The 27234-nt window shown below is 38.3% G+C and overlaps 1 protein-coding gene across 3 annotated transcripts in view; it reads left to right on the top strand.

The window, feature by feature from the left end:
* GABBR2 (gamma-aminobutyric acid type B receptor subunit 2) overlaps positions 1 to 27234 on the top strand; it is a 445865-nt gene that overhangs the window by 155210 nt on the left and 263421 nt on the right. For all 3 annotated transcript variants that reach the window (XM_057423018.1, XM_057423019.1, XM_057423020.1), the window contains one exon: positions 16536 to 16706. In XM_057423018.1, the coding sequence (XP_057279001.1) occupies positions 16536 to 16706 (171 nt within the window). The remainder of the gene's footprint in view (positions 1 to 16535; positions 16707 to 27234) is intronic.

Below are 27234 nucleotides of genomic sequence, written 5' to 3'. Positions count from 1 at the left end.
AGTGTCAAAGAACTGTGCAATGGTTAGGGTCAAGATCATCTTCTTCCATGCCCCTATTCAACATGACCTTGAACATTGACAGGGGTGGAGCATTTATCACTTCTTGGGCAGCCTGTTCTAGTGCCTCACCACCCTCCCAGTAAAGAGCTTCTTCCTTATATTTAACCTAAACTTCCCCTCTTTAAATTTTAACCCGTTACCCCTTGTCCTATCGCTACAGTACCTTATGAAGAGTACATCCCCAGCATCCTTTTAGGCCCTCTTTAGATACTGGAAGGCTGCTATGATGTCTTCACGCAGCCTTCTCCAGGCTGAACAGCCCCAACTTTCTCAGCCTATCTTCACACAGGAGATACTCCAGTCCCCTCCTCATGGCCCTCCTCTGGACTCATTCCAACAGCTCCATGTCCTTCTTATGTTGGAAACACCAAAACTGTATGCAATGCTCCAAGTGAGGTCTCACAAGAGCAGAGTGGCAGGATCACCTCCTTCGACCTGCTGGTCATGCTCCTTTTGATGCAGCCCAGGATACAGTTGGCTTTCTGGGATGTGAGCGTACACTGAAGCCAGCTCATGTTCATTTTCTCATCAACCAACACCTCCAAGTCCTTCTCCACAGGGCTGCTCTGAATCTCTTCTCTGCCCAGCCTGTAGGTGTGCTTGGCATTGCTCTGAATCCAGGTGTAGGTGCTTTCTAGGTCCCTCAGTATTTCACATACTTTAATATCTGTATAGATCTGATGATTTTTCTGGAGTTTATTCAGCCAAGTGTGGTGTAGGTGGCTGCATCTGATACTCTCACAATAGTCTCCCATTAGTGCCTACAGTAGTGTGAAGCAGATGCTTCTAGGGAGTGATTCATTTCACCTTAAGGTTTATTCCAGGCAAGTCAATACAAGTTATGATGTACCAATATAAACCACGTCCAACTTGAATCTTTACACTGCCGTTAATATACTGGGAGGTAAAATTCCTCATGTAAACTTAAGAAAATCTTGTCTTAGAAAGCATTTGCTGTCCTTCGCTTACTGTTCTCTGAGGTCCAAGTGACCAGGTCTTTTCAGCAGCTGTAGACATCTGAAATTCCTTCGTTGACCATGTGGATATGTAATCATGCAGCTGGTTAGATACCCGTGTTTGCATTTATCAGCCCAAGTACTCGCAAAGCCAGGTTTTGAGCAGATTATAAATAAATTTTAATAAATGTATATTTTAATATAAGTAAATAAATTTTCTGGCTACACCACCCAAATCTTTGAAGGCTGTGAGAATGAAGACTTCAGGCCCACTGTGGGAGAGGATCTAGTTCAAGACCGTCTTAAGAACCTGAACATGCACAGGTCCATGGGACCTAATGAAATCCATCAGCGGGTCTTGAAGGAGCTGGCAAATGAAGTTACTAAGCCACTGTCCATCATATTTGAAAAAACAGCAGTCAGGTGAAGTTCCCAATGACTGGAAAAAGGGAAATATAACCCCCATTTTCAAGAAGGGGGAAATGGATGACCCGGAATTACAGACCAGGCAGTCTCACCTCTGTGCCTGGCAAAATCTTGGAGCAGATTCTCCTGGAAGGCAGGCTAAGGCACATGAGAATCAACAAGGTGCTTGGTGACAGCCAGCATGGCTTCACTAAGGGGAAATCCTGCCTGACCAATTTGGTGGCCTTCTATGATGGAGCTACAGAACTGATGGACAGGGGTAGAGCAGTTGATGTCATCTACCTGGACTTGTGCAAAGCACTTGACGCTGTCCCGCACAACATCCTTGTCTCTAAATTGGAGAGATGTCGATTTGATGGATGGACCACTCGGTGGATAAAGAAGTGGATGGATGGCCACAAGCAAAGAATTGTGGTCAATGGCTAATATTTAGCTGGAGACCAGTAACGAGTCGTGTCCCTCAGGGATTGGTGTTGGGACCGGTCTTGTTCAACATCTTTGTCGGTGACATGGACAGTGGGATTGAGTGCGCCCTCAGCAAATTTGCCGATGACACCAAGCTGTGTGGTTTGGTTGATACGCTGGAGGGAAGGAATGCCATCCAGAGAGACCTTGACACACTTGTGAGATGGGCTGATGCCAACCTCATGAAGTTTAACCGTGCCAAGTGCAAGGTCCTACACAAGGGTTGGAGCAATCCCAGGCACAGCTACAGGTTGGGCAGAGAAGAGATTCAGAGCAGCCCTGTGGAGAAGGACTTGGAGGTGTTGGTTGATGAGAAAATGAACATGAACCAGCAGTGTGCACTCGCAGCCCAGAAAGCCAACCGTATCCTGTGCTGCATCAAGAGGAGCGTGACCAGCAGGTCGAAGGAAGTGATCCTGCCCCTCTGTTCTGCTCTCGGTGTTCAAGGCCAGGTTGGAGAGAGCCTTGGGTGACATGGTTTAGTGTGAGGTGTCCCTGCCCATGGCAGGAGCACTGGAACTTGATGATCTTAAGGTTCTTTCCAACCCTAACTATTGTATGATTCTATAAGAAAGGCCAAGATTGCTTGTGTTCACTGCATCCATACACGGTGTCTCTGTGTTTCTTTTTGGTCTATTCATCTCTTTTTTTCCTACTGTGTGTCTTCCTTTTTCAGTGCACTGAACAGCACCTCTTTTGTTCTGTCATGCTGTTTTTCCATCTATCTCACAGTCTCTTATCCAGTTCTTGCAGTGTTGCTTATTTCCTGCCAGGATTTCCTCCCTGCTTTTTATCTTCAGAGCCTTGTTTTGGCATGGGTCAAGAGGCTGAATTCAAGCTGGCCACCTTCTGATCACTCTTTATCTGTACTCTGGGAGTACTCTGCTCAGAGTAATCTGAATCTCTGTACGAGTTGAAAATCAGGAGTCCAGGTAGCTGGGGTATAAATAAACTACTGCTATGGCAGAAACAATAGCTGGAAATTCCAGTATCTTATTGATAGTAAACTGGATGAATCTGATAACCATATTAAGAAAAAAAGAAAGAAAAAGAAAGAATGCTTAATAATTTCTAGGACTTTGTGAACTTCCTGCAAAGATATCATACGCATGTTAGGAAAATAGCTTTTTTTTCTACTGCTCAGTCAGAGAGGTGGTCTCTTACTTGTGGTTTGTTATCTTTTCTTACCGTATAAATAATCAAATACACCAGGCATCTCAGTTCTCAAGGGCATAGTTCTTTTCAGTAGGTAAATTTAGGGGGGGGGGGGATTAAAAGTATCCTGATCATTAGCAAACTTAACTGTTCTACTTCAGAGAATTTCTGAGTAACCTGCTTGTAAAAAAGGCAATGAATATAATTAATCTTACTTTCTTTATCACCCAGATGCACAGTGCATTAATATAGGTTATTAGTACATGTCTTGATATGTATTCTTAAAGCTGACATTATTTTAACTGTGGGAGGTACTTCAAAATTTATAGTGAAAGTTTGTTGGCACAGAGTACAATATAATGAGGAAAAGCCATCCAGATCACTAATGTGATTTCTGAAATCCTTAGCTAAATACTAACAGTTTATATTTTCTGATGTGGAATCACACTGGTCACCTTTGTCAAAGATGCTTTCCATTCACCCTGCTCTTTGTCCCATCATGAGTTTGTCCCACAGAGGGAGTAAAAATAGTAGACTTGTTCACGTTTGTCAGGAATGTGTCCAAGAGTAGCTGAAAAAGACTCCTCAGCCAATACAACAGAAGTGCCCAAAATAATGGAAGCCAATGTCAGTAACCTGTTAAAGCCAAGTAAACAAAGCCAGAAGATATGTGTGTGGTTAAACAATAACAAAAAAACCCCAGTGACAACAAAAAAACCTGAACAAAAAACAACAGAAAAACAGCAAACCAAAGAAAAATCCAATAAAACACAAAAAAAAAAGCCAAAAGGAAAAAAAAGCACAAGTGTGACAACAATTTGGTCAGAAATGTATAAAAATAAATGGCGATTCAGAAACCACTGGATTGCATATGAGAGTATTGAGGAAAGGCAAGTGACTTTAAAAATTACAGCTTAATCACTGCACATGAGAAGTGAGTAATAAATAATGAACTACATGAGATTTAATTAGGAAAGATGATATTTAAACTAGCCTCCCAAAACTAATAAGCACTACCAAACTCTAATGCATGTATGAAGTTTCATATATGAGTTCCTTTTCTCAAATCAATATAACTCTTGAAATATTAAAAATGAAAGTATATTCTTAAGCACTTTCCTGGCTCCATTATAAAGATCAAGCACAAAGATATTCTTTGTATGTGAAAAATTAAGGCTACATTGCCTTAATTACTATATATGCATGTGGAATAATTTAATTCTGTTTTTATCTCACCTGGATTGGTGTAAGTTATGGAAAATAGTAGAAGAAAAGTAGATTGATAAGGACTTTTTTCAGGAATAGATGGGATTGTAATTAAGAGTTTTATGGAACAAGTGACAAAAAAGATAAGGTCTAGAGAAAACATTCGGTTACCAGCCTGCAGGAACTAGGACGATGGCAGCAACTAAGGAGAAATGGTTGAGAGATCTAATTGAATTGTGCGTAATCTTAAATGGTGTAGATAATGTTAATGCTTTCTACCCAGCATGCATTCTAAGACCAGGGGCAAGTACTGTACTTAAAATCAAATGCAGACATAAAGAAACGTTTATTAAATTAATAGTAACTGCTGAAGTGACCTGCAAGGCATAGGTATTGACAAAAACACATTGAGGGTTATTCAGGCAACAACTAGCTGATGTCCTGGAGGCACTGGTGCTGTAAGGAAGCACTCACACTTTCTTCTACTTCCTCAGTGACATTCAGGAAGGGATTTTTGTTTTGTAACTGTACTCAGACCAAGACTGTTTGCCATTTTTTGTTTTATAAAAGTAGATTAAAACACCTCATAAGACTTTTTTACAACCACTTATAAATTAGAAACCACAGAATACAGCTCTAAGTTGACAAATAGTTTTGTGACTTAGGTTGTCTGAATATATCTGCATGAACATTTTGAGTCGCATGCATTACTGAAAAGCTTTGTATGCATATTTTTCTATCTAAAGCATCTTGTTAAAATCTGTATTGACTGCAGATTAAGAAAACCATAAAGTATGTGTGATCTTGTTTTTTTCTTAGAGGAGGATCACCAACATATTTGACATTTTAATGTCAAATATATTATAGTCATAATTATGATTGGCATTTTTCCTGAAGGTTGTAATGTGGCAATGTAACTCAAGTTGTCCTTGCTGCTGGGCAAGCAGTATTTATTTTGCTGGCAACGTCTGTCGGCAAAGAAAGTTACATGATTCTTTTTGTTTCACTATCAGCCCTTCAGCAAGCCCTTGATTTCTATAGCATAACCTCCCTTTATCCATTATTAGAGAAGGTACAGTTCCAGGTGACTGATGTCGGACTACTTTAAACACTTCTGATGGAGCATGACTGCAGCATGCGGTGCTGAGATATCAGAAAAGTTATAGAGCTGAAAGAAAAAGTAAATTAGGCCAGGCAAAGTGCAGAATTAGTGCTGGGGTATTGTTCTCAGGGCCCGATAAGGCATCTCTCTGCTGTGCTGCTCCATGTAAACAGCTTATTTATATATCACTACATTGCATAGTGAGCATGTCACCTGTTTCAGTTTAGAAATTCCAGGATTTCTTGCTTAGATTTGAAACCTGAGAATGAAGAAATAAACCAACCACTAATTCATGATTTAGGGCTGTGAAAAATTATTTCTCGAAGCATTTCAGTAAACCGTGAGTGAGCATGGTGTCCTTTATTTCTTTAGATGTTATATTTCCAATAAAAGAAATGAAAGATGGGACAGAATTGGGACTATTGCGAATGTACATTATTAGGGTCTACACTCAACAAAGAACTGAGGAATTCTTATCTTAAATCTCACCAATGGTCATTCTGCCCATTTCCATTAGAGTATAGGGCTCATTTGCTCACAAGAACAAGACACCCCCATATTGCACAATTAAGGTATCTTTGTATTGGGGAAGTTTTATCCTCCTTTTCATCACTTAAAGGGGAGGAAAATAGTAAAATAGATATTTCAAATCCAAATGTAGACAGAACAGCTGTAGATTTAACATGTTAGATGGGTGAAGTCTGACAAACAATACTTATAGAATGATAATAGTTTTGGGCAGCCAGCCAGGAACATTCTGTTGTGAATAGGTCTGGAACGATTTTATCAAAGGTGAAATGTTTTACGAAGTTGTCATTTTTCACTAGATTTTGAGGATGATCTGTTATAGGCAAGAGACTAGGAGGCTATGTAGGAAGAGGTTAAGAGTGTAGGAGATTCTGCTTGATTTAGGTTGAACAACAGTGCCGTGACTGAAGCAGAGCTGGGATTTGAAGCTGAATTCTGGTCTGATCCAGGCCAGTAGCCAAATGCTAAGCAACTGAGTGTGACAGACAATGATATACAGCCCTCTTTTGCAGTGCAGTTTTATTATGAAAATGCTCAAAAGGTTTTGTCTTTTATTCAGTTTGGAAATGAAAACAAATTTTTCAGCAACTTCTGTAGATCTGCCATTTAATTTCAATATTCTGGTCTAGCAGTAAGCAGGACATGTGTGTTAGGTGTAAATGATTTGTGCCCAACATGGATCTGAAAATATTTTCTGGAGAGTGAAAAAGAATTTAACAATTGCCACGGTTATTCCCTAAGTACTCTTTTTTTTTAAAGGTCTGCATCAGACTGTGATAGACCTTTTCTAAATGTGTGGTCAGAAGAAATAAAGCATTGAAAAGGAGATAGCAGTTGTTTATTTTCCATTAATACTGAAAGAATCAAGTTAAACTGAATGCTGAACTTTTACTTGCGGATGGGGTAATCTGTATGAGATCATTTTACCTCCTGTTCGGCTGGCTACCTACAGAAACAATAAGTTGTAGTCTCTATCAACTACTGGTTGCACTGAACTGAAGGACACCCTCCATAACTGCATGATATACTTCCTTGGCACATCTCGGGAGTAAGTTGAATGCATTAAGTTTTTTAGGCAGTATTTATTAGACCTTACAGTGAATCCCATGGCTTGGATTTCATCTATAAGTTTGTTCTTCTCTGAACACTAATAACTGTTTTATTTTCTTTTCACCTGAAAAGTTGTTCTAGGAATTCATTAAACTTTTTTTTTTTTTCCCTAAGAAGTTCTTAAATGTAGGCTCTGGCTGGTATGAACAGATGGGTGGATGTTTTAATCTTTCAGCCCAAGAGGCAGGTGAAGCAGTAATACTAATATCTAGATAATTGTCTTCATTTTTTTTTCTCAGCACATCTGCTACAATTTTTAGCTAGTATGTATCTTCTCCATTGCTTGAAGACAATAAAAAGCCCTCAACTGATGAACAATTCAATCACTACTCTTTAACATTGCCCACAGACTTTATCAGAGTAGAGTGTTTTACCACCAAAAGACCAAACTCTCGCTTGGTTTTTACTTCTTGCATTCAGGCATCTGTAGTCCCTACTGAGTCATGCTGGGAGTAGGTCAGGCTACTCAAGCAGGAAGCAAACAGGGCTGGATGTTCCTTTCCTATAGGCACACATTTTTTAGCTGAAGTACTCCTCATATGGATTTTATTTTATCTAAACCATTTTCCATCCCCAAAAATATTGATTCATTCAGTAGCCAGAATTGCTTCCTGAAATGTCTCTAGAGCAGCATGCAGCTGAATATCAGTCTTATTGTGATTGGATTAATTCACTGGAATGCCATCAGTGTGGAGGCGGGTGCCTTCCAACCTTGAGACCAGCTGGAAGTGCTTTTTCTGGAAACTCCCAGGTGCCAAAAGGCAGTCAGTGGAAGCAATTTCAGACACAGAATTAATGAAGGTAACGGCAGATGATACTGAGCAGGAGTATTTGGCAAAACATCTGATTTTTAAAAGGAACAGTAGCTCTAATCAGATGGGTAATGTGTTATGGGTGATGAAAGGGATGTTCGTTCTCAAGATCAATTCTTGTCCAGTGCGCTTAATACAGTGCGTATTTTTATGGTTCCCATTTGGTTGAGGCATACTGCCCATGCGCCAGCTAGTAAGTCATCATATATATTCTCCTAGACTTCCATTTTGCTCTTGCAAATGTCATAATGAAAGCCCATACAGAGTTAACAGAATATTTTTTCAATGATCATTAGTTGTATTTGTTATAGCACTGAAGTTTGTCCAATCCTGTAAAGTCTTCTGAATGTAAGTATGGTGGAGTCTCCAGAGCTTTCATTCAAGTAAATATTTAAGAGTGTTTATGACAGGTAAAAATGTACCTGATTTATTACTGCTGGAAGAGTATAATTTCTTGTTAGTGTTTTCTCCTTTAGTCCTTCTTCTTTTTTTGTTCAATTAATGTTAGTGTGTTACCTGTTCTATTTAGGGGTCAGGATCAGAGTACAGCTTGCCACTTTGATTCGTAGGTCTGGTTCAAAACCAGCTAATTTACTGTGTATATACAGACACTTAACACCAGCAGCTGTGTGAGCAGATTCTCAAGAAACATATCTTCATTTCTTGATCTTTATTACTGTGTTGTTTTCAGCCTCTTTGAAGATCTACGAAGGACTTCTGTCAATGAAATTGTTGCATTTAGCTTCTTGTGTTGAAATATCTGCCAAAAACATAGGTGTTTTTGACCATCTTTGCAATATTATTTCCACGTACTTTTTCTCTAAATCATTCATCAAATGTAGACGATACATTTTGTCCGTTGGGATGGGAAGGAGCAGTGTAATATATCACTTTCATACTTCACATACTATCATGTATTTCTTAAGGTTCTCTTTAATATTCTTCTGGATTATATGTCGCTATTTCCTTATTCCAAGTACTGCTATTGTATTAAAATTTATTCATAACTTGACTAGTAGTAAGATCAAGGTCAGTGGTAGTTCTTCACACCTGGGCAAGTTGGCTTCTATACTAAGGTTGCTGTTAATCTTTAAGTAGTGAATTAATGTTTAACTTAGGTTTTTATATTTTGTGTCTTTTAATATTTATTACAAAACATCAGTAACTATTCAATTGAAAATACAATTTAACTGTTATGCTATGATCTTTGAGTTAAGAGTATATTGTTTAACTCATATGCGACATCATCTAGTGCTGTTTCAAGAGTTGCAGCAGGCAAATCTTTTTAAGTCTTCATTATTCATTATTTTCCATTCTGGTCCTTGTAGCTCCTGGGACCATCAAGTCATCACATGCCCACTCTCGAGTATTATTATTGTTGGCACAGGCTTGTCAAAGCACTAGAACTCCTGGCAAGGCACACAAAGGAATGGTGTATAGTGTCAAAAGCACACATTGCTGCAAATTATCATCTTCCTGAGTTTTGTCCTTGTTATTTTCCTATGGCAAGTTTCTATGGGTGCAATCCTATGCCATTGTAAGTGTATTTTCAGTGGAGCTTTATGACATTCTGTCTTCATTTTGGAATAAATTATTTACATTTTAATTTTTCACAGAATATATTGCTTTGTATCTAAACATACATGGCATGAAATCTTAGTTACAATGATAATAGTTCATATCACCAGTTGAATCAGGAGTGTATATCCTGTTTAGCAGCGCTGATTTGTCAGCAGAATCTAGCTTTCTAGAAAAGGTACAGGAAATACAGGTGATATCTGCCATATATAAGAAGTTCTCCATCAAGACTACTTTTGCAACAACTAGGGGCTGGTTTGAATTTCTAGGGATCATTATTAAAATACTTGTACAAGCCACAGTGCAGAAGCCTAGGAAAATTAAGCTAATCCCTCTGGTGCTCAATAATATAATTTTCTCTACCTGCAAACATGAAACAGTTGTCACAGCAGATGACATTTTAATGAAGGGAGATTACCCTGTTACCTAAGGTGCTTCTCCCCACGTACCACCCCCCCCAACCCCCCCCCCCCCCCCCCCAACGTATAGCACTCCACAAGTGCAGAGTGTACCTTTTCTTTTCCACAGCCTTCTCCTTTGGAGAGAGAAACAAGTGGGGAGAGTAACACCTCATTCTCAGTGTGGGATTGACATATCCAGATGCTCTAGGACCTTCTGCCAGATGTCAGGCTCCTCCTTTGAGCTCCTGGGGAGTTTGCTGTGGGAGAGAGGTGTTTCTGATCATCTAGCCTGCTCTAAGGGCCACTCTGCTTTATGAGGGGGGTGCGGTTTCCTGCCCTACTGGTTCTACAGACCTACAGGTTTGCTAAGGGTTTCTGTTACTGATTTCCGTTAGCTAATACCGTCTTAGATAAATGTGGCTCCTGAGCAGACCTGTTGCCTTAGATGAGAGTGACTATTTATCCCAGGGATAGATAGGCTTGCTTATATTTTCAGTCTTCTGTACACCATCACAGTGTGAAAACTTAAACATAAATGCTTCCTACAGATAATGAAACAACCAAATACCAGAGACTGTCTGCCGTTTCTGGTGGTTTCCCTTCCCTCTGCAGTTCTTGGGGCAGCAGTGTGCCTTCAGCCCTCCAGCTTCCAACTGGTTGGACTTCTACAGGTCATAGATACACTCTCTATATAATGTTGCATCCTTTTCTAATTTTGTTTCAGCTTTCTAAATGCCCATCCTCTCTTTCAGAGCTCCTCATTTCTCACTGATTTCATTAGTGTTGCATCCCATTTTCACCTAACCCTTCCTGCTTCTATGTCTTTCTTTCACTGTTACTTCCTCAAATAGGAACGTTCTTGCTTTAACTTGAAAGCACTTTAGATTGATGTCCTTGATTTAATCTACCTAGTAGAGGTAGATTAATTAATTAATCTACCTGTAGTCTATGGGGCTGAGTCTAGTTGGAGGCCTGTAACTAGTGGAGTGCCTCAAGGGTCAGTACTGGGACCGGTATTATTTAATATATTCATCAATGATTTAGATGAGGGAATTGAGTGTACTATCAGCAAGTTTGCTGATGACACTAAGCTGGGAGGAGTGGCTGATACACCAGAAGGCTGTGCTGCCATCCAGCGAGACCTGGATAGGCTGGAGAGTTGGGCAGGGAGTAACTTGATGAAATATAACAAGGGAAAGTGTAGAGTCCTGCATCTGGGCAGGAACAACCCCAGGTTCCAGTATAGGTTGGGGAATGACCTGTTAGAGAGCAGTGTAGGGGAGAGGGACCTGGGGGTACTAGTGGACAACAGGATGACCATGAGCCAACACTGTGCCCTTGTGGCTAAGAAGGCCAATGGCATCCTGGGGTGTATTAGAAGGGCGGTGGTTAGTAGGTCGAGAGAGGTCCTCCTTCCCCTCTACTCTGCCCTGGTGAGACCCCATCTGGAGTATTGTGTCCAGTTCTGGGCCCCTCAGTTCAAGAAGGACAGGGAGCTGCTGGAGAGAGTCCAGCGCAGGGCAACAAAGATGATTAAGGGAGTGGAACACCTCCCTTATGAGGAAAGACTGAGGGAGCTGGGTCTCTATAGTTTGGAGAAGAGGAGACTGAGGGGTGACCTTATCAGTGTCTATAAATATATAAAGGGGGAGTGTCCGAGGACGGAGCCAGGCTCTACTCAGTGGCAAACAATGATAGGACAAGGGGTAATGGGTACAAACTGGAACACAAGAGGTTCCACTTAAACTTGAGAAGAAACTTCTTCTCAGTGAGGGTGACGGAACACTGGAACAGGCTGCCCAGGGAGGTTGTGGAGTCTCCTTCCCTGGAGACATTCAAAACCCGCCTGGACGCATTCCTGTGTAACATTATCTAGGTGTTCCTGCTCCGGCAGGGGGATTGGACTAGATGATCTTTCGAGGTCCCTTCCAATCTCTAACATACTGTGATACTGTGATACCACGCCTCATTTCAGCTTAACACAGGGTTATAGAGCTTTTACTCCCCTTCTGCAAAATTGTTCTTTTCTACACTTTAACATACTTATATTTTTTCCATCTCACTTTATCTACTGTCCCTTCCATGAAACTATGGATTTACTGCAAAATTGATATTTTCCTTTTTCAAAAAGCATCATCTTTCTGAAGAAAATTTGATGGATCCAAGCATGTACATGACAAAAAAACAAACAAACAAAAATCCAAACCCCAACACATTAATAAAATCCTTCTGTATATTTTTCAGCTTTTCAGCAAAGTCCACCAGTTCAAATTCCTTAGCCTAGCCATCTGTCATAATAGGCTGAAGCATTTCTCATAATAGTTTTATCATATTGTCTCCCTGCTGTCCTCTCTATTATCAAATTCTACTTTCACTCTCAGCTTGAAGCTAAAGAAATTTCCTTGACTTCTGTGGAATAATGTTTGGTTGGTTGTTTGCATTTGTTTTTTGTTGTGGGGTGTTTTTTTTTTTGTTGTTTTTTTTTTTTTCTTAAGTAAAATCTGTCTCATTGTCTTTTTCAATTTTGGATAATTTCATTTTTTTTTTTAGTACAAAAAATATCCTACATTTTATGACTTCATAATTCTTTACCATAAAGCATTCTTCTACACACACAATGTTATTGTTTCCTTTCCCCATCACTTTTAATCTTTTGTTGTTTTCTAAGTCACATCATTTCCTGAATTATTTTTCTTTGGACCCGTTCCAGAACTGTTATTAATTGCTTCCTTTCTATTCACAGAGTAGGATAAAGCCATTAGCTGTGTTTCTGCTCTGCTTCTCTTTTTCTAGAAATGAAGCACAACTGTTCAGCTCACTTTTGAGCCAGCCATCTATTTATCTTTCAAACAGAAGAATCTGCAAGACTACAGATCTGAGTCTAGACATACTGCAAAATACCACAATGACTTAGAGAGTTAAAATTATATGAGTGTAGTTAAATCTCATTAGCTAGATCTGATTTCCAGGTACTCAGATAACAGGCTTGAAATCTGGATTCTAAGTTAGTGGAAATTCTGGCACTGACTTCAGTGGGCTTTATGGACCTCTCTAGTTAGCTGTGATTTTGCTCCTGCATGGTCTGTGTAGTATATTACAGGGAGAACGTCACGGTAAGCTAAACATTGCATAAGTAAATTAACTTCAGGTGAAGTACTCAAAAGTCTTTTGCACTGATTCCTTTTATATTGACTCTATGCATTAACATTCTTGTTTTTCTTTAATATGTGCAGACAAAATGCATTCTGATGAAATTCTGCTAACTATAATCCACTTATATAGTGATCACACAAGCAATAAGAATAATTTAAAAAGTCATAAACAGTGCATTTTTGCTGTTAAAATACTTTGTATTTCATTTCAGAATTTGAACAGACAATAGTGATATTAAGGCAACAGAACTTTCCCTAAATTATACCTTTTATGAAGAAATAAACATTCATTTTTCAATACCTTGTCTATTTGTTTCTCATTTTGTACTACAGTTAATATGCTTACTTGAAAAGGTAAAACTTATTTTCTATTTAAATGTTTTAAACTGTTTAATCTCCAAAATCTCCATGTGAGTCATAGCATATACAAATTGTATCCAGCTGTAAGCAGATGTTCTAAAGAGAGATTTCTCAGGGGTAACCTGAGAAAAAGCTTCAGTTTTTCTGACAGTATTCAAACTGATAGATATCTCTAATATGTATATTATAGATTTTCTTTTTTCAATAGATATGTGTACACACACGTAGGAAGCCAGTTTGCTTATGCATATGCATATACACAAACAGCACACACACAATTATGATATATTACCTGGTATATGTCCACTGTGTCCTCTATTTTATGTCAATTTAAAAAAAAAACTTTTTTTTTTGTCTTTCATTACCATTTCAAGAAATATAATGAGTTTTGTCCTTTTCCATCTTTCTTCTTCTCAAAGCAGAATACTGAGTGCTGATGACTTTTTACTTAAGTTCATTGCATGTCTCCAAACTCTCATAGGGACAATTTTGTGAAAAGTTCAATATTTTCAATGACTTAACTTCTGTGCGAAAGAAGGAGAAAAAAAAAAACCAAAACAAAAATAAAACCCAAGGACAGACATAACTATTTTAGGTTATCTGTCCATCTCTCTTGAGTTTCTTATTAATAGTTTAATATGGCAAAGTGATGCAGAATGAGACCAACCATGGTATATGTGATATTTGAAAGAAAGGCCTCTGAACCTAACCTACATTCCAAGAATTGCTTGAGGATGAATGTTTCCCTTTTTATATTTTAATAAAACCTTCCTTGAAAAAGAAAATAATGTTCTTTTGTAATTCGGGTGTCATTAGTATTACGCATAAATCTGGTTTCATCTCATCTCATTTCACTTTACATGGCTCAGAAATCTAAGTTATGAGTCTTCTTCATCTTTCTTTAATCAATGAGAAGAGGTAAGGTTTTGCTTCACTGTTTCCCAAGGAAATTTGGGGAATTAAAATACTAATTTAGGTACTTAATGCCACTAAAACGTCAAAGGATGGATCTGAATTGCCTTGCTTATATCACAGATCTTCATCCTAAAGCTAGCTCACAGATACAGAGGTGCTCCTCATTACTAAGGCTTTTTGTACTTCTGATAAGAAAAAATTACTGTTCAGTCTGTAAACCTGAGTTCGGTGAACCTTGATGATGTTGCTTGTCGCTATTGTTATTTCAGCATCGCTCCTTACTTCTTTTTCTTAAGAATCAAATTACAGTTGGTCCAAAACCATAACAACTTGAAAAGCAAGTCCTTTGCAGTCACCAGGCTGCTGAGAGACATTCCTCTTCATGGTGGATTTTTAAAGTCCTCTTTATTAGAGATAGAGTTCCTTATGTCCCATTTCATTGTGCAATGGGTACATGGAGTTCAGCGTTACAAGGCTAGACAGAAAAGCTGGCTAGGTCTACCTGGCAGACCTTCATTCTTTTTCTCTTGAAATTGGCTCTTTGCAAACTCATTACTGAATACTAAATGTCATAAAACTCTAAGTGAGCCAACCAATATGGTTTTGGAAAATCAAGATGACGGTATTACAGTACCTCATATTGCACTTTTCTTTTTTTCTTTCATAAAATCTAATAAAAGAACAGTTGCTGTACTAAAAGTGCTTTACCTTGGAATTACATAGCAGTAGAATGTCTTAAAAACAATGTTCTCTAGCTGTTGATTGGTGAACAGAAAGAATCTCTTTTTCAATAGTATAGTATAAACTGTCCAGCTAGGCACACTTTAAGTTGTTTGGATAACAGGGCTTTTAGTTAGGAAATTATATTCAGGTGATTATAACAATGCAATATGTTCTTTGTGAGTCTAAAATCATAAAATCATAGAATGGCTTGGGTCTGAAGGGACCTTAAAGATCACCTAGTTCCAACACCCTGGCACTCCAGAGAGACCTCCTAGTAGACCAGGTTGCTCAAAATCCCATCCAGCTGCCCTTGAGCACTTCAGGGATGGGGCAGCCAGAACTTCTCTGGGCAAACTGTCAAACAGTCCTGTCTCTGCCAGGCTGAATCTATACTTTATAACATGAAGAAAAGGTTAGAACTGTTATTTCAGGTTAAATTTGTCTATTTGGAATCTTAAAAAAGAGTATTTGTCCCAAATATACTGAATGGTTGATTGAAGAAAATGTGTATAGTGTATATGCTAATACTGTGCTTGTATGTACTTATATAGTCTTGAATTTGCCTGCATTTCTGACTCTCTATTGAGTTGGACAGACTTAATATAACTGTATTAGGGATATTATTTGTGGACAGTCACACCAATTTGCATTAAATCAGTACTTAAAAGAAACCCTTTAACTGCTATCCAGAGCTGAAAAAAAAACACTTGAGAAACACATTCCTAGTAACCTAAAAATACTGGATGGAACAACCACAAGTGTCTTTGGAACGAGAGTATTTTCAAAAAGTGAATATGCAGTCATTCTCTTCCTGACACTGCCTGAAAAACATTGACAAAGATATACTGCCTTTAACTTGAGCAGAAGAATTCAGTGAAGTTTTCAGTTTGGTTTTGTGCTTGTATGCGTGTGTTGAGAGAGTTTTCTTTAATTATAAGCATTCTCAAACCATGTAGAAATTCTGGTGTTTTCAGACATGTAGAATTAGCCACTGAGTCCCCTTTGATGACACAGTTCACAGGGGCCTGCTTCAGTGGAGGAAACTGGAAGCCAGATAAAATTCTCAGCTGCAGCCTTGGCTGCCATAATTGTTTTCTCTTTTTCTGCTGCCTGGAGCAGTTTTATTACCTGAAGATAGGAAAAAGTACTACTAGAGGTTCATCCTCTCATTTAAAGATAGATATATAAGAGTTTGAGAATATCCCCTTACAGCTATTCTCAACTTTTATGAAGAGAACGTAGAAGGAAGCTGTTAAGGTCATCATAGAGTTTTATTCCCTTAGAGCTTCTTGCTTTGTGCTCTAAGATGCTTGATCTCAAACAGAGGATTTTACACCCTGACTTTGAAGATCCCCTGGTTTATTTTGTAGCAGGTGTTTTATAGGGTTAAGATAGTTCAAAAATCCCATTAAAAGTAAATGAGTAAATGGTGCGGGTAGCACTCCCAAACTGTATGATGATGAAAATTCTCTACATGACTGTAATATGTGGATTGTGTCTTGTTGCACTGAGAAGAACAAAGTTTTTCTTCTGGCTGCTAGATGATTTATGGTGACTTTAATTTTTTTGTTGTTTCATTTTTTCAGCTCTCATTTGCAGCAACAACCCCAGAGTTGGCTGATAAGAAAAAATATCCTTATTTCTTCCGGACAGTGCCATCTGATAATGCAGTGAATCCAGCAATCTTGAAGTTACTCAAATATTATCAGTGGAAGAGAGTAGGAACTTTAACTCAGGATGTACAAAGGTTCTCTGAGGTAAGATTTGCATAATTTCCACTATACAAAGAGAGCTACTAATATCAGACTTCCAAGGAACTAGTTTCTTTGTTGATGGCAATTAAGTAAAAAGAAACAGACACACTGTTTCAGTGGTGTTTGGCTTTGTCTTACTCATTCACATTCACTGTTCTGAATACACTTAATTCCCTTCTGGGGAATATTTGACTGTCTGTAATAAAAATTACCCATGCTTTTCCTTGTCTGTTTTCCAACACTCAAGATTATTGCACTTAAGTGCAAAATAATCATGTTTTTTTTGGTAGCAAAGTTTTCTTTATGCTCTGTGACTTGCCAAAGTGTATGATTTTGAAGGAGTCTTGTATCCTGACATTAGTTCACTTAAAAGAGAGAATGAGTTTAATTTCATCGTGTTCCTTTTGCTCTCTGATATATTGTAAGCATCAGTCTGAACACTGAGGAACAAATTCTGGTAAGTCTATGGCTGAAAATATTGGAGGAGTTTACTGAGAGAGAAATGACTGAAGCCCCCAGAATTGATAAGACCAAATACCATGTACCCTCCGAATATTCTGAGTTTGACCCTGAGCAACATTTTGATCATAGAAATGACAATAATGTATGGGCCAAATGCTTTAAGCATGTTTTTAACAATGGAATACTTAAAGATCCTAGAAGTAATTAAATAGAGCAAGACAAGGGAAAGAGTTTTGCTTCTCTATCCATTAATGGACTAACTAGTAGAAGCCTACCAGTTTCTCGGTTGTATGTTTTGGTTTTTAGGTTTTTTTTTGTTTGTTTGTTTGTTGGTGGGTTTTGTTTTGTTTTTCTTAGCATTCATTAAAAAAGATGGCTGAGTTCTGAAGACTGGCATAATTAAACTAGTGAAGAGGGATAAGAACAGGTTGCCAATTGCTTAGATGAGCAAGATATTTTCAAATCATCTGGCATAATTAGTTTGTTATAACATACTTAAGAAATCTTGGAGCCTTCCCTTATGAGCTTTGAGAATTAAAGGACAAAAAGAAGGTGAATTGCAGGGGGAAGGAAGAAAGCTTTGTGTCTGTCTTTCCAAAAAACACATAAAGACCAAGGGAATTATAGACCAGTCAAGATAAATTTAATTCCTGGAAAGACATTTGGGCAGATAATCTATTTGGAATCACCCAGAAGACAAAAAGGTGCTAAGCAGTGGCCAAAACTGATTTGTCAAGAATAAATCACGTATAGCAATCTGATTTCCCTCTATGACAAGATAACAGGTTTCAAAGAGATGGCATAGGTGATAAGTGTGAAGTTTTATGACTTATAAAAATGTTAAAGGTATTCCTAAAGAAAAGTAAGGAAACTTAATATTGAAGAAGATTCTGTAAGAACAGTCTCTAACCAATCTTTCTGCCACCAAGGTTGACTGACATGAGATATGTTGAATATTAGTTTTTAAAACATGCTGAAGGAAAAAGTCACCCAAAACTATGACATGTTTTATCTTTCTTTGTCTTGGAATTATAATTTCAAAGAATAGTTATCAGGGGTTTGCTGTCGAACAAGAAGGATGAGATGCTGTCATGAGGTTTTCTCTAGAAAGATGAGGTTTTCTTTAGATACTGGGATAGAGAAAATGTTTATTAAATCTGCAGTTGATACCTAGCAGGGAAAAGCTTCAAGCACTTTGCAGAGGACAGGGTTAGGTTTGAGGATGATCTTGAAAAGTAGAGACAGGTTTCAATATAAATAATATGCTAAGTGAAAAAGTGCAACATGTCTATCTAGGCAGCACATCTCCAGAGAAACATATGAGAAGCAATACAATGAACCACAAACTGTACGGGTCAAGAAGTTCAAGCTGTTTGACCTACTGTAGATAGTAGAAAGAAAGTGGGTCTCATTTCACCACCCCTGATATAATGAAATATTGACACTTAAGATACACAGAATAAATTTTAACAATAATTAATGCTTATTAGATGTACTTTGGAACATCAGGTCTAGTGTCATCTTTGAGAATGAATTAGATTAGAGATGTCTATAAGAAAATTAGTAATCTAGAAACATGTTTATGCAAAAGATTAAATGTGGGAAACAGTGGAATAGACTGGATAGGTTGTTGAACATCATGTAGGGTTTGCTAAGATAAAACTAAACAAATGCAACATAGGAATTTGCGGTTTGCCTTTGGGACAGGATGGACTTCATGTCTGTCAGAGTCACAAGAAATGTTAAAACTGCAGCTTTCGAGGATTTGCTAGAGTAATACACTTGATTTCAAAGTCTTTCAATTTCTCTTGAAATGTAAGCAACCTTCTGTGTCAGACTGCAAACTCAATTTAGTGTGATTCATTAAAGCTTTCAGGTAATGAAAGATCTAGTTGAAACTTCCTTGAAATCAGGTGATTTTTATAGAGTGTTTTGAATCCTGGGCCTTTGAAATTATTACAGCTCCATCCTTCCTTTTTCAGCTCCATGCAGAGTTTATCCATTCCATGTGAAAGCACAGGAAAAACTGGAGGAAATAATTAATTGTCTAGGAGCAGTCAGGGATGGGAGCCACCAGCAGTGGAGCGGCACATGTGATGGCTGGGCAGATGGCCCAGCTTCACTGCAAGGGGGAAAAGCAGGCCCAGAGTTCGAGGCCAGGCTCAGACAAGGGTGCAGATTGTGAGGCAAGTAAGTCCATGGCAATGAGGCAGGTCCAAGGCCAAGCAGGGAAATCATTTCACAGGTCAGGTTCAGGTCTAGTGATAGCTGGGCAGGTCCATGGCAGAGGCTGAAGATACAGGACTAAAGGCATGGGTGTAAGTTCCACACAGAAAGACTGTATCAGTTTGACAGATCTCTGTCTTAATTTCCTCCAGATGTCCTTCCACCTAAACACATGTGCACATAGATACTGCTTTCTTCGAGAAAACTTCATATCCATAGAGTGTAGTCAACAAGAACTCCAATTGCATCCTTTAGCTGCCATCTAACTTTTGTTGTTCCTGGGGCTGATCACTTTAGCTGGATCACTGTATCCTGTCTCTCTGCATTTTTTTACTAGAATCTTATATGCTGATAATTAAAGCTCACCTAACTTGTCTGCAAGCTGTCTACCTCTGAAAGTCATAAAGCTGTTTCTTTGGTTTACCTTGCTTTGTAATGTGACAGTTGCCTCAATTGCTTAGATTATCATTCTTATTCCAATTTATCTCTGGAGCCAAAAATATCAAAGAATTTCTTGCTTCTATTTTAGCCATTTCCCTTGGGAACCCTTCCTGCAGAGACTTTGTGTTATCACAATCACACATTTCCTTTTACTTGGTGGAAAAACCTCTTTCTTATAAAAAAAAAATGTTATATCTTCCTTATTCTCCACGTAACTGAGAAAGACAAAATATGTGTAGAGAGAATGGAGAAGTTTATGCCAGCATGCTTTCAGTTCTTATAGCACAGAGACAGTATATATATATGATACTGATACCTATGTATCTCTATATCTGATATATTGAAGGTTCCTTTCTTGGGAGAATCCCAAGGATTATGGGTTTTCAAGTGAGCTGAAATCAATGGTCTCTTCTACTGGATTATTTTTTAAATTGTATAAGTCATCCTGGTATAAGGATAATATACATCCTGTTACTTAATGAGGACAAATTCATGCCTATTGTGCTCCTGTGTCCTATATTTTGTGTCTTGCCGTGCTCTATTCTCATCCTCTGGGAGAAGATTCTGTTTCAAAGGTTAATTCTGTGGCAAAGATTTGTTAATGAGGTTACAAAATATTTTCATGATTTTCAGCTTTAAGTATTTGCTATGGTATGTAATCATAGGATGATTTAGTTCGGAAGAGACCTCAGGAGGTTGCCTGGTCCAACCTGCTGCTCAAAGCAAGGCTAGCTTTAATATTTGTCATCCCTGAAGAATTATAGCTGTCGCATACACAGTTCTTGGAAAAGTCCTGACCATGTCCTGTTTCTAGTTCCCTGATGAACTTTCAGCTGGTTGGAAATTATGCAGCAACCAGTATGTCCAGTTTTGTTGCTGTCTAGCGCTACCTGTTTGGGTTTGTAGTTTGACTTAGACAAAACAAGTAATACTCCTGTTGTGTTTAATGTTTCAGTGGGAAGAGTCATGAAAACAAAGTCATACTTAACTGTCAGTAACTCAAAATTGTTAGGAGTCACCAGTATTATAGAAGATGTGAAGGCTTCAAAATATGACCATGAAACAGAAAATTGCATAATTATTTACTGTTTTTCAGATAATGCTATATTTATTAATTAGTAATTCTAGTTTGCCTTCAGTATTTTACTGCTCTTTTCTGCACATTGCTTATTTATTTATGCACATTTTTTTTGTTCATGGTTTGCTTCAACCTGAAGGTTGACACTTGATTTCACTGGTACAAGAGGGATTCTGGCTTCCCTGTTTTGATAGGACACTTCCTCTAGGCAGACTTCAGTTTCTTTTTGCTCCCTGTTGCACTAAAACTCAGTGAAACTGCATTTTTGCCTCATATTTGGTGGCATATTTATGCTATTTCTAGATTTTTAAAAATATGTATTTCCCTCCCACTGGGTATCTTGTCTGGGATTGTTTTTAAAACAAGTTAAATTCTGATCGTCTCAAGTGACTCTTTGTTTTTCTCTACTTCTTAATAGTTATCTCTCTGTGTGATTTCTCTGCTTCTTCCTGGAAATATTGAGAACTCCTAATGCAATTTTATCAGTGTAGGTGGCATTTCAAAAAGACAGAAGAAATGAGAAGTGTGCAGTAAGCTAATGAAATAGATGAACAGTATAAAAAATAAGAGATAAAATTTTCTCTCTTGTGACTCTGATGATCTTTATTGAGTTTAATAACCTAAAAATACCTTGGTGACAAAAACTAAAGAGAAAAACCCTTGTAAGTGGACAAAATAACACTTTTTCTGGCTGACATGATTAACACTCAGGATTTCTTGAGGTTGTGCTGCATTTTGTGCACCGACATCTACTTCAAAATCAGCAGGTCCTCGGGGTCCTTTTTACCCATGTTAAAAGCAGTTAGCACCTATAAATTCCAATTCTCATCCCAGAAAAATGTAATACTGGAAAAAATAAAATTGTTCCAAAGAAAAGCAGCTAGTAAACAAGCTTTCTCAGCATAGTATATGTCTATACCTGTAGAGAAAGCAGGGTAGAGATCTTACTAATCTAGAATCACAGAATGGTTTGAGTTGGAAAGGACCTTAAGATCATCTAGTTCCAGCCCCCCTGCCATGGACAGGGATATCTCACAGTAAACCATGTCACCCAAAGCTGTGTCCAACCCGGCCTTGAACACCATTCCAGTGTCCCACCACCCACACAGTAAAGAGCTTCTTCCTTATACCTAACCTTAACTTCCCCTGTTTAAGTTTGAGCCTGTTACCTCTTGTCCTATCACTACAGTTCCTGATGAAGTTTGCTTATTGTATCTTTGTTCTCTCTCTTTGGAGTCTGTGAACTAGGATCTGAGTTAGCAGTCAATTCAATGGATAAGCAGATGGAGTGAGAGATTTACTGAGGGTTTGGGAGAGATTAGGCAGGGAAAAGAAATACAATGTCTGGTGACCTGTCAAATTTCAGCCAGAAAATGACCAGTGCTTGATGGCTGTAGGTATACATTATATAATCTTAGAATCAGCTAGGTTGGAAAAGACCTATAAGATCATCAAGTCCAACCATTACCCCAGGACTGACAAGGCCACCACTAAACCATGTCACTAAGGGCCTCATCTACAAGGTTTTTGAATGCTTCCAGGGTGGTGACTCCACCACTGCCCTGGGCAGACTTCCAAGGTGTGATTACACACTGACTTCTCAGGCTTGGATTCTGAGAAAAGACAGAAGAACAGAGATTTGCACTCTCCATTGCAGTTGCGAACAGGTATTAATGCAGCAAGAAAAATGGTACTTTTTCTTCAAGAATGATCTTGGAAGGATCAAATTTACCAGATAACAGCAATATTTAAGCTGGAAGCTCTGCGCAGAGCCCAGTGATTTAATCCTAGAAGGAGCCCTGCACCTTCGTTTATGAGAGCAGAAAAGCAGAAAAGAGAGGCAAAAAATAACACATATGAGAGATAGGAGGTAGTAAAAGAAAAAATATGGGAAAATACATGGAGAGAAAAGAATGAGAGAAAGAAAACTGAGACATTACAATGGTAATTGCTTAACTGTAGAACTTTCTCAAACTATCTTTTCTTACTGTCTCTTACTTTTTCAACATGTGTCTTCCTCCTGTACCCTATCCATATTTTTGCTTGTTTTCTGTATCATTTCATTCCTTCCACAGCACCTTTCAGATTCCTTTTACTGGTTCATGTTTGTCTCTAAAGGAAATGAAATTTTTTACCAGATCTTTCCTTTCCTGGTCCCATCCAGGAATTTCTCCCACCTTCTTGTGCTCAGCTGCTTTTGGGGAAAGAGCAGTCTTTTCCTAACATAGACTGCTATAGTCAGGGCAAAATAAACAGGTAACTTCTGCCCAGTTTGTGAGGCAAAAGTTGTAAATTTTGTCATCATTACTGGATAGTTATTGACATAGTCTATTCTTCTCATGTGTGTAGGGTGCTTGAGATGCCTTGATACGACCTGAAATATCCTTTAAGCATTTGTTGAAATATATACTATATTAAACACAGAGGTTTCTTATTTTTCTTTTGCTGTTTTAAAAGAAAAACAAAAGCAAGTTTTCAGCAAGCTTGGATATATACTTCAAAGCTGTGAACTACTGATGTAAAAAGTGGGATCTCTGCAGGGCTGGAAATATCTTTTCCCTAAGGAAAGGGTTTAAGAAAAGACATCACAGTCAACCTTCTTGGACTTCAAATCTAGAAATGTAGGAGAGCATATGATGTAGTGTCACACAGTCACAATTCTGCCTTCCTTTCATGTTAATAATTCACTCTATAGAAAAAGAAGAAAGGGTCCAAGATGAGGATTAACACTACTCTTCTAAGGAATTTTCACATATTCACAGTCATCCCCTGAATATGTATCTGTTGTGTCATTAATGCAATGCCATTTGTCCCCTGATTATCTTTGCTACAGTGTTGTACTGGGGATCTTTAGTGAAACAGTGGTGTGAATCACTCTGTAGCATATGTCTCAGGCTGACAGCCTCCCAGAGAAGTAAGAATTTAAGCTGTTAACATCTGGCCACTCTTTTGTTCATTTGTGTGGAGCAGGCAGATTGATGTGCATACAGTTAGGCTTCCAGTGCAGTTTCATATTTTATTTACTCCACTTTTACTGCAGACTGCTGATGAAAGGGGCAGTCCTCCCCCTGCAACTGCCCACCCAAGTTTCTGCCTTCTTTGTTGCACGTGATCTTAGCAGTCATTCCACTGTGTCATGAATCAGCTCATCTGTCCAAAGCTAATCTTCCATTTGAAGGGTGACTCAGGCTCTGTGGTTATAGCTTTCCTTGCAGTTCTCATATCCTTTGGAAAAGAAGGAACTTTCTTGGAGACTTACTGGATATCTCTCAACGTGCAAAGTGCAGATTTTGCATTGTGAGAGTGTGAAAGCCGTTATGCAAACAGTTTTTTTTTTTGTTTTGAGATGTTTGTTCACCTCCAAGAGGGAGTGGGGCATGTAGTGGATCTAGGCATTTCTGCTTGCCAGGAAACGGTGTTTATGTTTGTATGGTGAATTCTTTTTCTATTTTGCAAAAATTGTGACAATGTAATGGAAATTAAATAGGGAGAAGTTGTCAAAGTTACAGTGGAACTTCTAGAGGGTTTGAACACTACTAAGTACTAGGTTTAACATGTTTCTGAGTTCTGATAAATATCTAGAGGCCGTGAGATTATGAGAAAGTCATACGATTATAGGACAGGAAATGGGGAGAAAGCAGAGAGATAGAACTTTAGGTTTGTCCATCTGTATAAGAAATGGTGTGTGCACATTCAGCTACAGAGTAGGGGTTCATTTGTAGGTGAGAAGTGTCCTAAACCATTGAACAAAATGTCTTTTCCCTCAGAGAGAATACTTTTTTGAGAGTTGTGACCTGGTAAATTTAATGGCATTACTTATTGCTACCCCTTACTTAAGAATTTTTGTTTGCCATTGGCATATTCTGAGCTTGTTTGATGCCAGTGACTAGCACAAGAGTAGTGGAGTACATGAAAATTACTTTCTAAACAATTATATAGTTTGGAAAACAGCTCCAAATCATGGTGAACAAAAATCATCCTTGTTGCAGATCAGTAGAATAATTTGAGCTACTAACCTGTATCAAAACTTTTAGAAATACAGGACACATCAACTGGGTATTTCCCTTTACCAAATCTCATGGCTTAGATCTTTACCAAAAAAGTCCCTCAAAATTCACAGCACAATTCTAATTCCAAGACCCAGAAAAACATTATTTTTCAAGGCAGTTTAAACATACCTATGGATTTTATAGCAGCATTCTGAAATCTCAACTATTACTGTGAAGCACGCTTTCAGGAGTTCAGATAATTCCAGAAAGATTGAAGTTGGAAGTGACCTCTGGGGCTTCCTAGGATTTACCTGATGATCCTGGACCTTGTCTCCAGAGCAGCCCAAAGTGAAGCCCATGACTGCTGCACAGACTGCTCTATCTGTATGGGGTGCAGGAATAACAAAGTCTAGAAGGAAAGACCAATCATTTTCAGTGTATTAATTCATTACTTTGAGGAGAGCAATTTATAAACTTGTAGATGACAAAGGGAATAAAGGAATTCCCATAACAAGAAGAAGCAGATCATCGTAAAGGGTACCTGGTTTGATTTTTTTTTTTTAACTTAAATTAGAAAATGAAGTGTAGAGCTTCACATGTGATAGGTCTTTACATGTGGTATGCTTCCTAGAATTTCGAGGATTTTAATTTAACAGATCCCAGCTGCTGCAGGATCTTAAGACATCGTTGGTTCTTTCAGATTCTCTCACTTTTAAACTCTTTTGGAAAATTATAGCTATAGCCTTTAATATTTTATTACAGATTTAAGTTTTGGTTCTGGAAAGTGTTTTAGAGCCTGCAGCATATGAAGAGACTTCCCTTGTGTGGATTATCTTAATCTATGTATCAACTGTTTGGTTGTCTGAGGCAATCCCTTTCAGTGATAAATTCTTGTGGATTTTAGATACACCCCATTCTTTATAAGAATCTCCTTTCTTCCCCCCCCAGTCTAATCAAACAGAATTGCAACTATGGGCTCCTTCTACAAGTGAATGTATTTGATTTGTTAATTCAGTGTTCCATCACTTCATGGATGACTGACACATTTAATAAAAATATATTTATTTCTTTTTGTTAGAAAATGCAGAATTAATCAAACATGATTATTGCAAATGTTAAGATAATAATCATAATTATGATATTGAGATACCCTTTAAATTCATTATAAACAATTTTTTGCTAAATGCCTCTTTTTTTTTTTTAATCCAAATAAGACAAACTACTTAGACATTGTATTAGTATTATATGGCTGAATGAATGCATGAGTTCTTCCAGCGCACCCATTTCTAAACTGACTGAAGTCAACACAGCTAAAGAGAACTTGAGACAACCCTTTCTGTAAATGTCAAAAGCTCAATTGCATACATGTTAAACAGGAGATAAATTCACTAAAAACGTTGTAGTGGCTGTTTTAACTTCATCTCCAGAGCTCTTTGTTGTTGCTGTGACACTAGAGGAAGCTTTAAGGAGACTCATAAAGCTAGGTCTATAAAAGTGCTTAGACTCCTTGTCCCTAGCTTCAAGACCTGTGGAGTTTAGTTGTTCCTCCTTATGCAATTGTTGAAGTACTTTTTGGATACATTCCCAAAATCAGTCAGAGATGACAGCACACAGACCAAGGAACTAGGAAAGGTAGCAAAGACTCAGCACCAAGATTTCCATGTATTATAAATCCTGCCACTTTCCAGGAAGTTAAAGCCTTCCTATGGGCCTATAGAGATGTGGTTCTGTCCATGCAGGATTTGCATCCCTGATTAATTTCCTGGACCCCAAAGAGCTACTGTCTGTATTTCAAATGCAGAGTGGAAGTCAGTCCTGACTCTCAGAGAGCTACTTCTGCAATGATGGCATTTTTTCCTTACCTCCTCTTTCAAGAACACACCAAGGAAGTGGAAATTCTCTTTCTGTTCCCTTCTATTTGGATCTTCTAAAGGGAGGTTGAACTCACATCAGTCCATGACCAGGATGGAGCCCTAATCAGTACAGTGGCAGATACCTGCATCCTTTCCTAGCAGTAACTCCAAGTATTTGAACTACTGTAATAAATGGAGTGCAACCCATTCCAGAAGGGTACAGAGTAGGTGGAAAACAAGGAATGTGTCCAGATACCCTTAAACTGATGCATAACAAGAAATGCTTATATTTTTGCTGCACTGCTTCGAGGGAGGAAGGTGGGTGGTGAATTCCTGTACTTCATTCTGCAAATTACACATGTACTAAAGGGAGGAGGATAACAGAACAGAATTAGATAGTGTTGTAGAGATTGTTTCACTTACAAAACTTTTTTTAAGGTTCAGCCTGTATATAGAGATTGAGCTGGCAGTTGTTTGGATGG

This window comes from Pezoporus wallicus, unplaced genomic scaffold (genome assembly GCF_028554395.1).
Source record: "Pezoporus wallicus isolate ANWC-B61680 ecotype Strahan unplaced genomic scaffold, APGP_CSIRO_Pwel_v1 contig_749, whole genome shotgun sequence".
Taxonomy (NCBI): domain Eukaryota; kingdom Metazoa; phylum Chordata; class Aves; order Psittaciformes; family Psittacidae; genus Pezoporus; species Pezoporus wallicus.
Note: the sequence above shows the minus strand (reverse complement) of the source record. Positions and strands in the feature narration are given on the sequence as shown.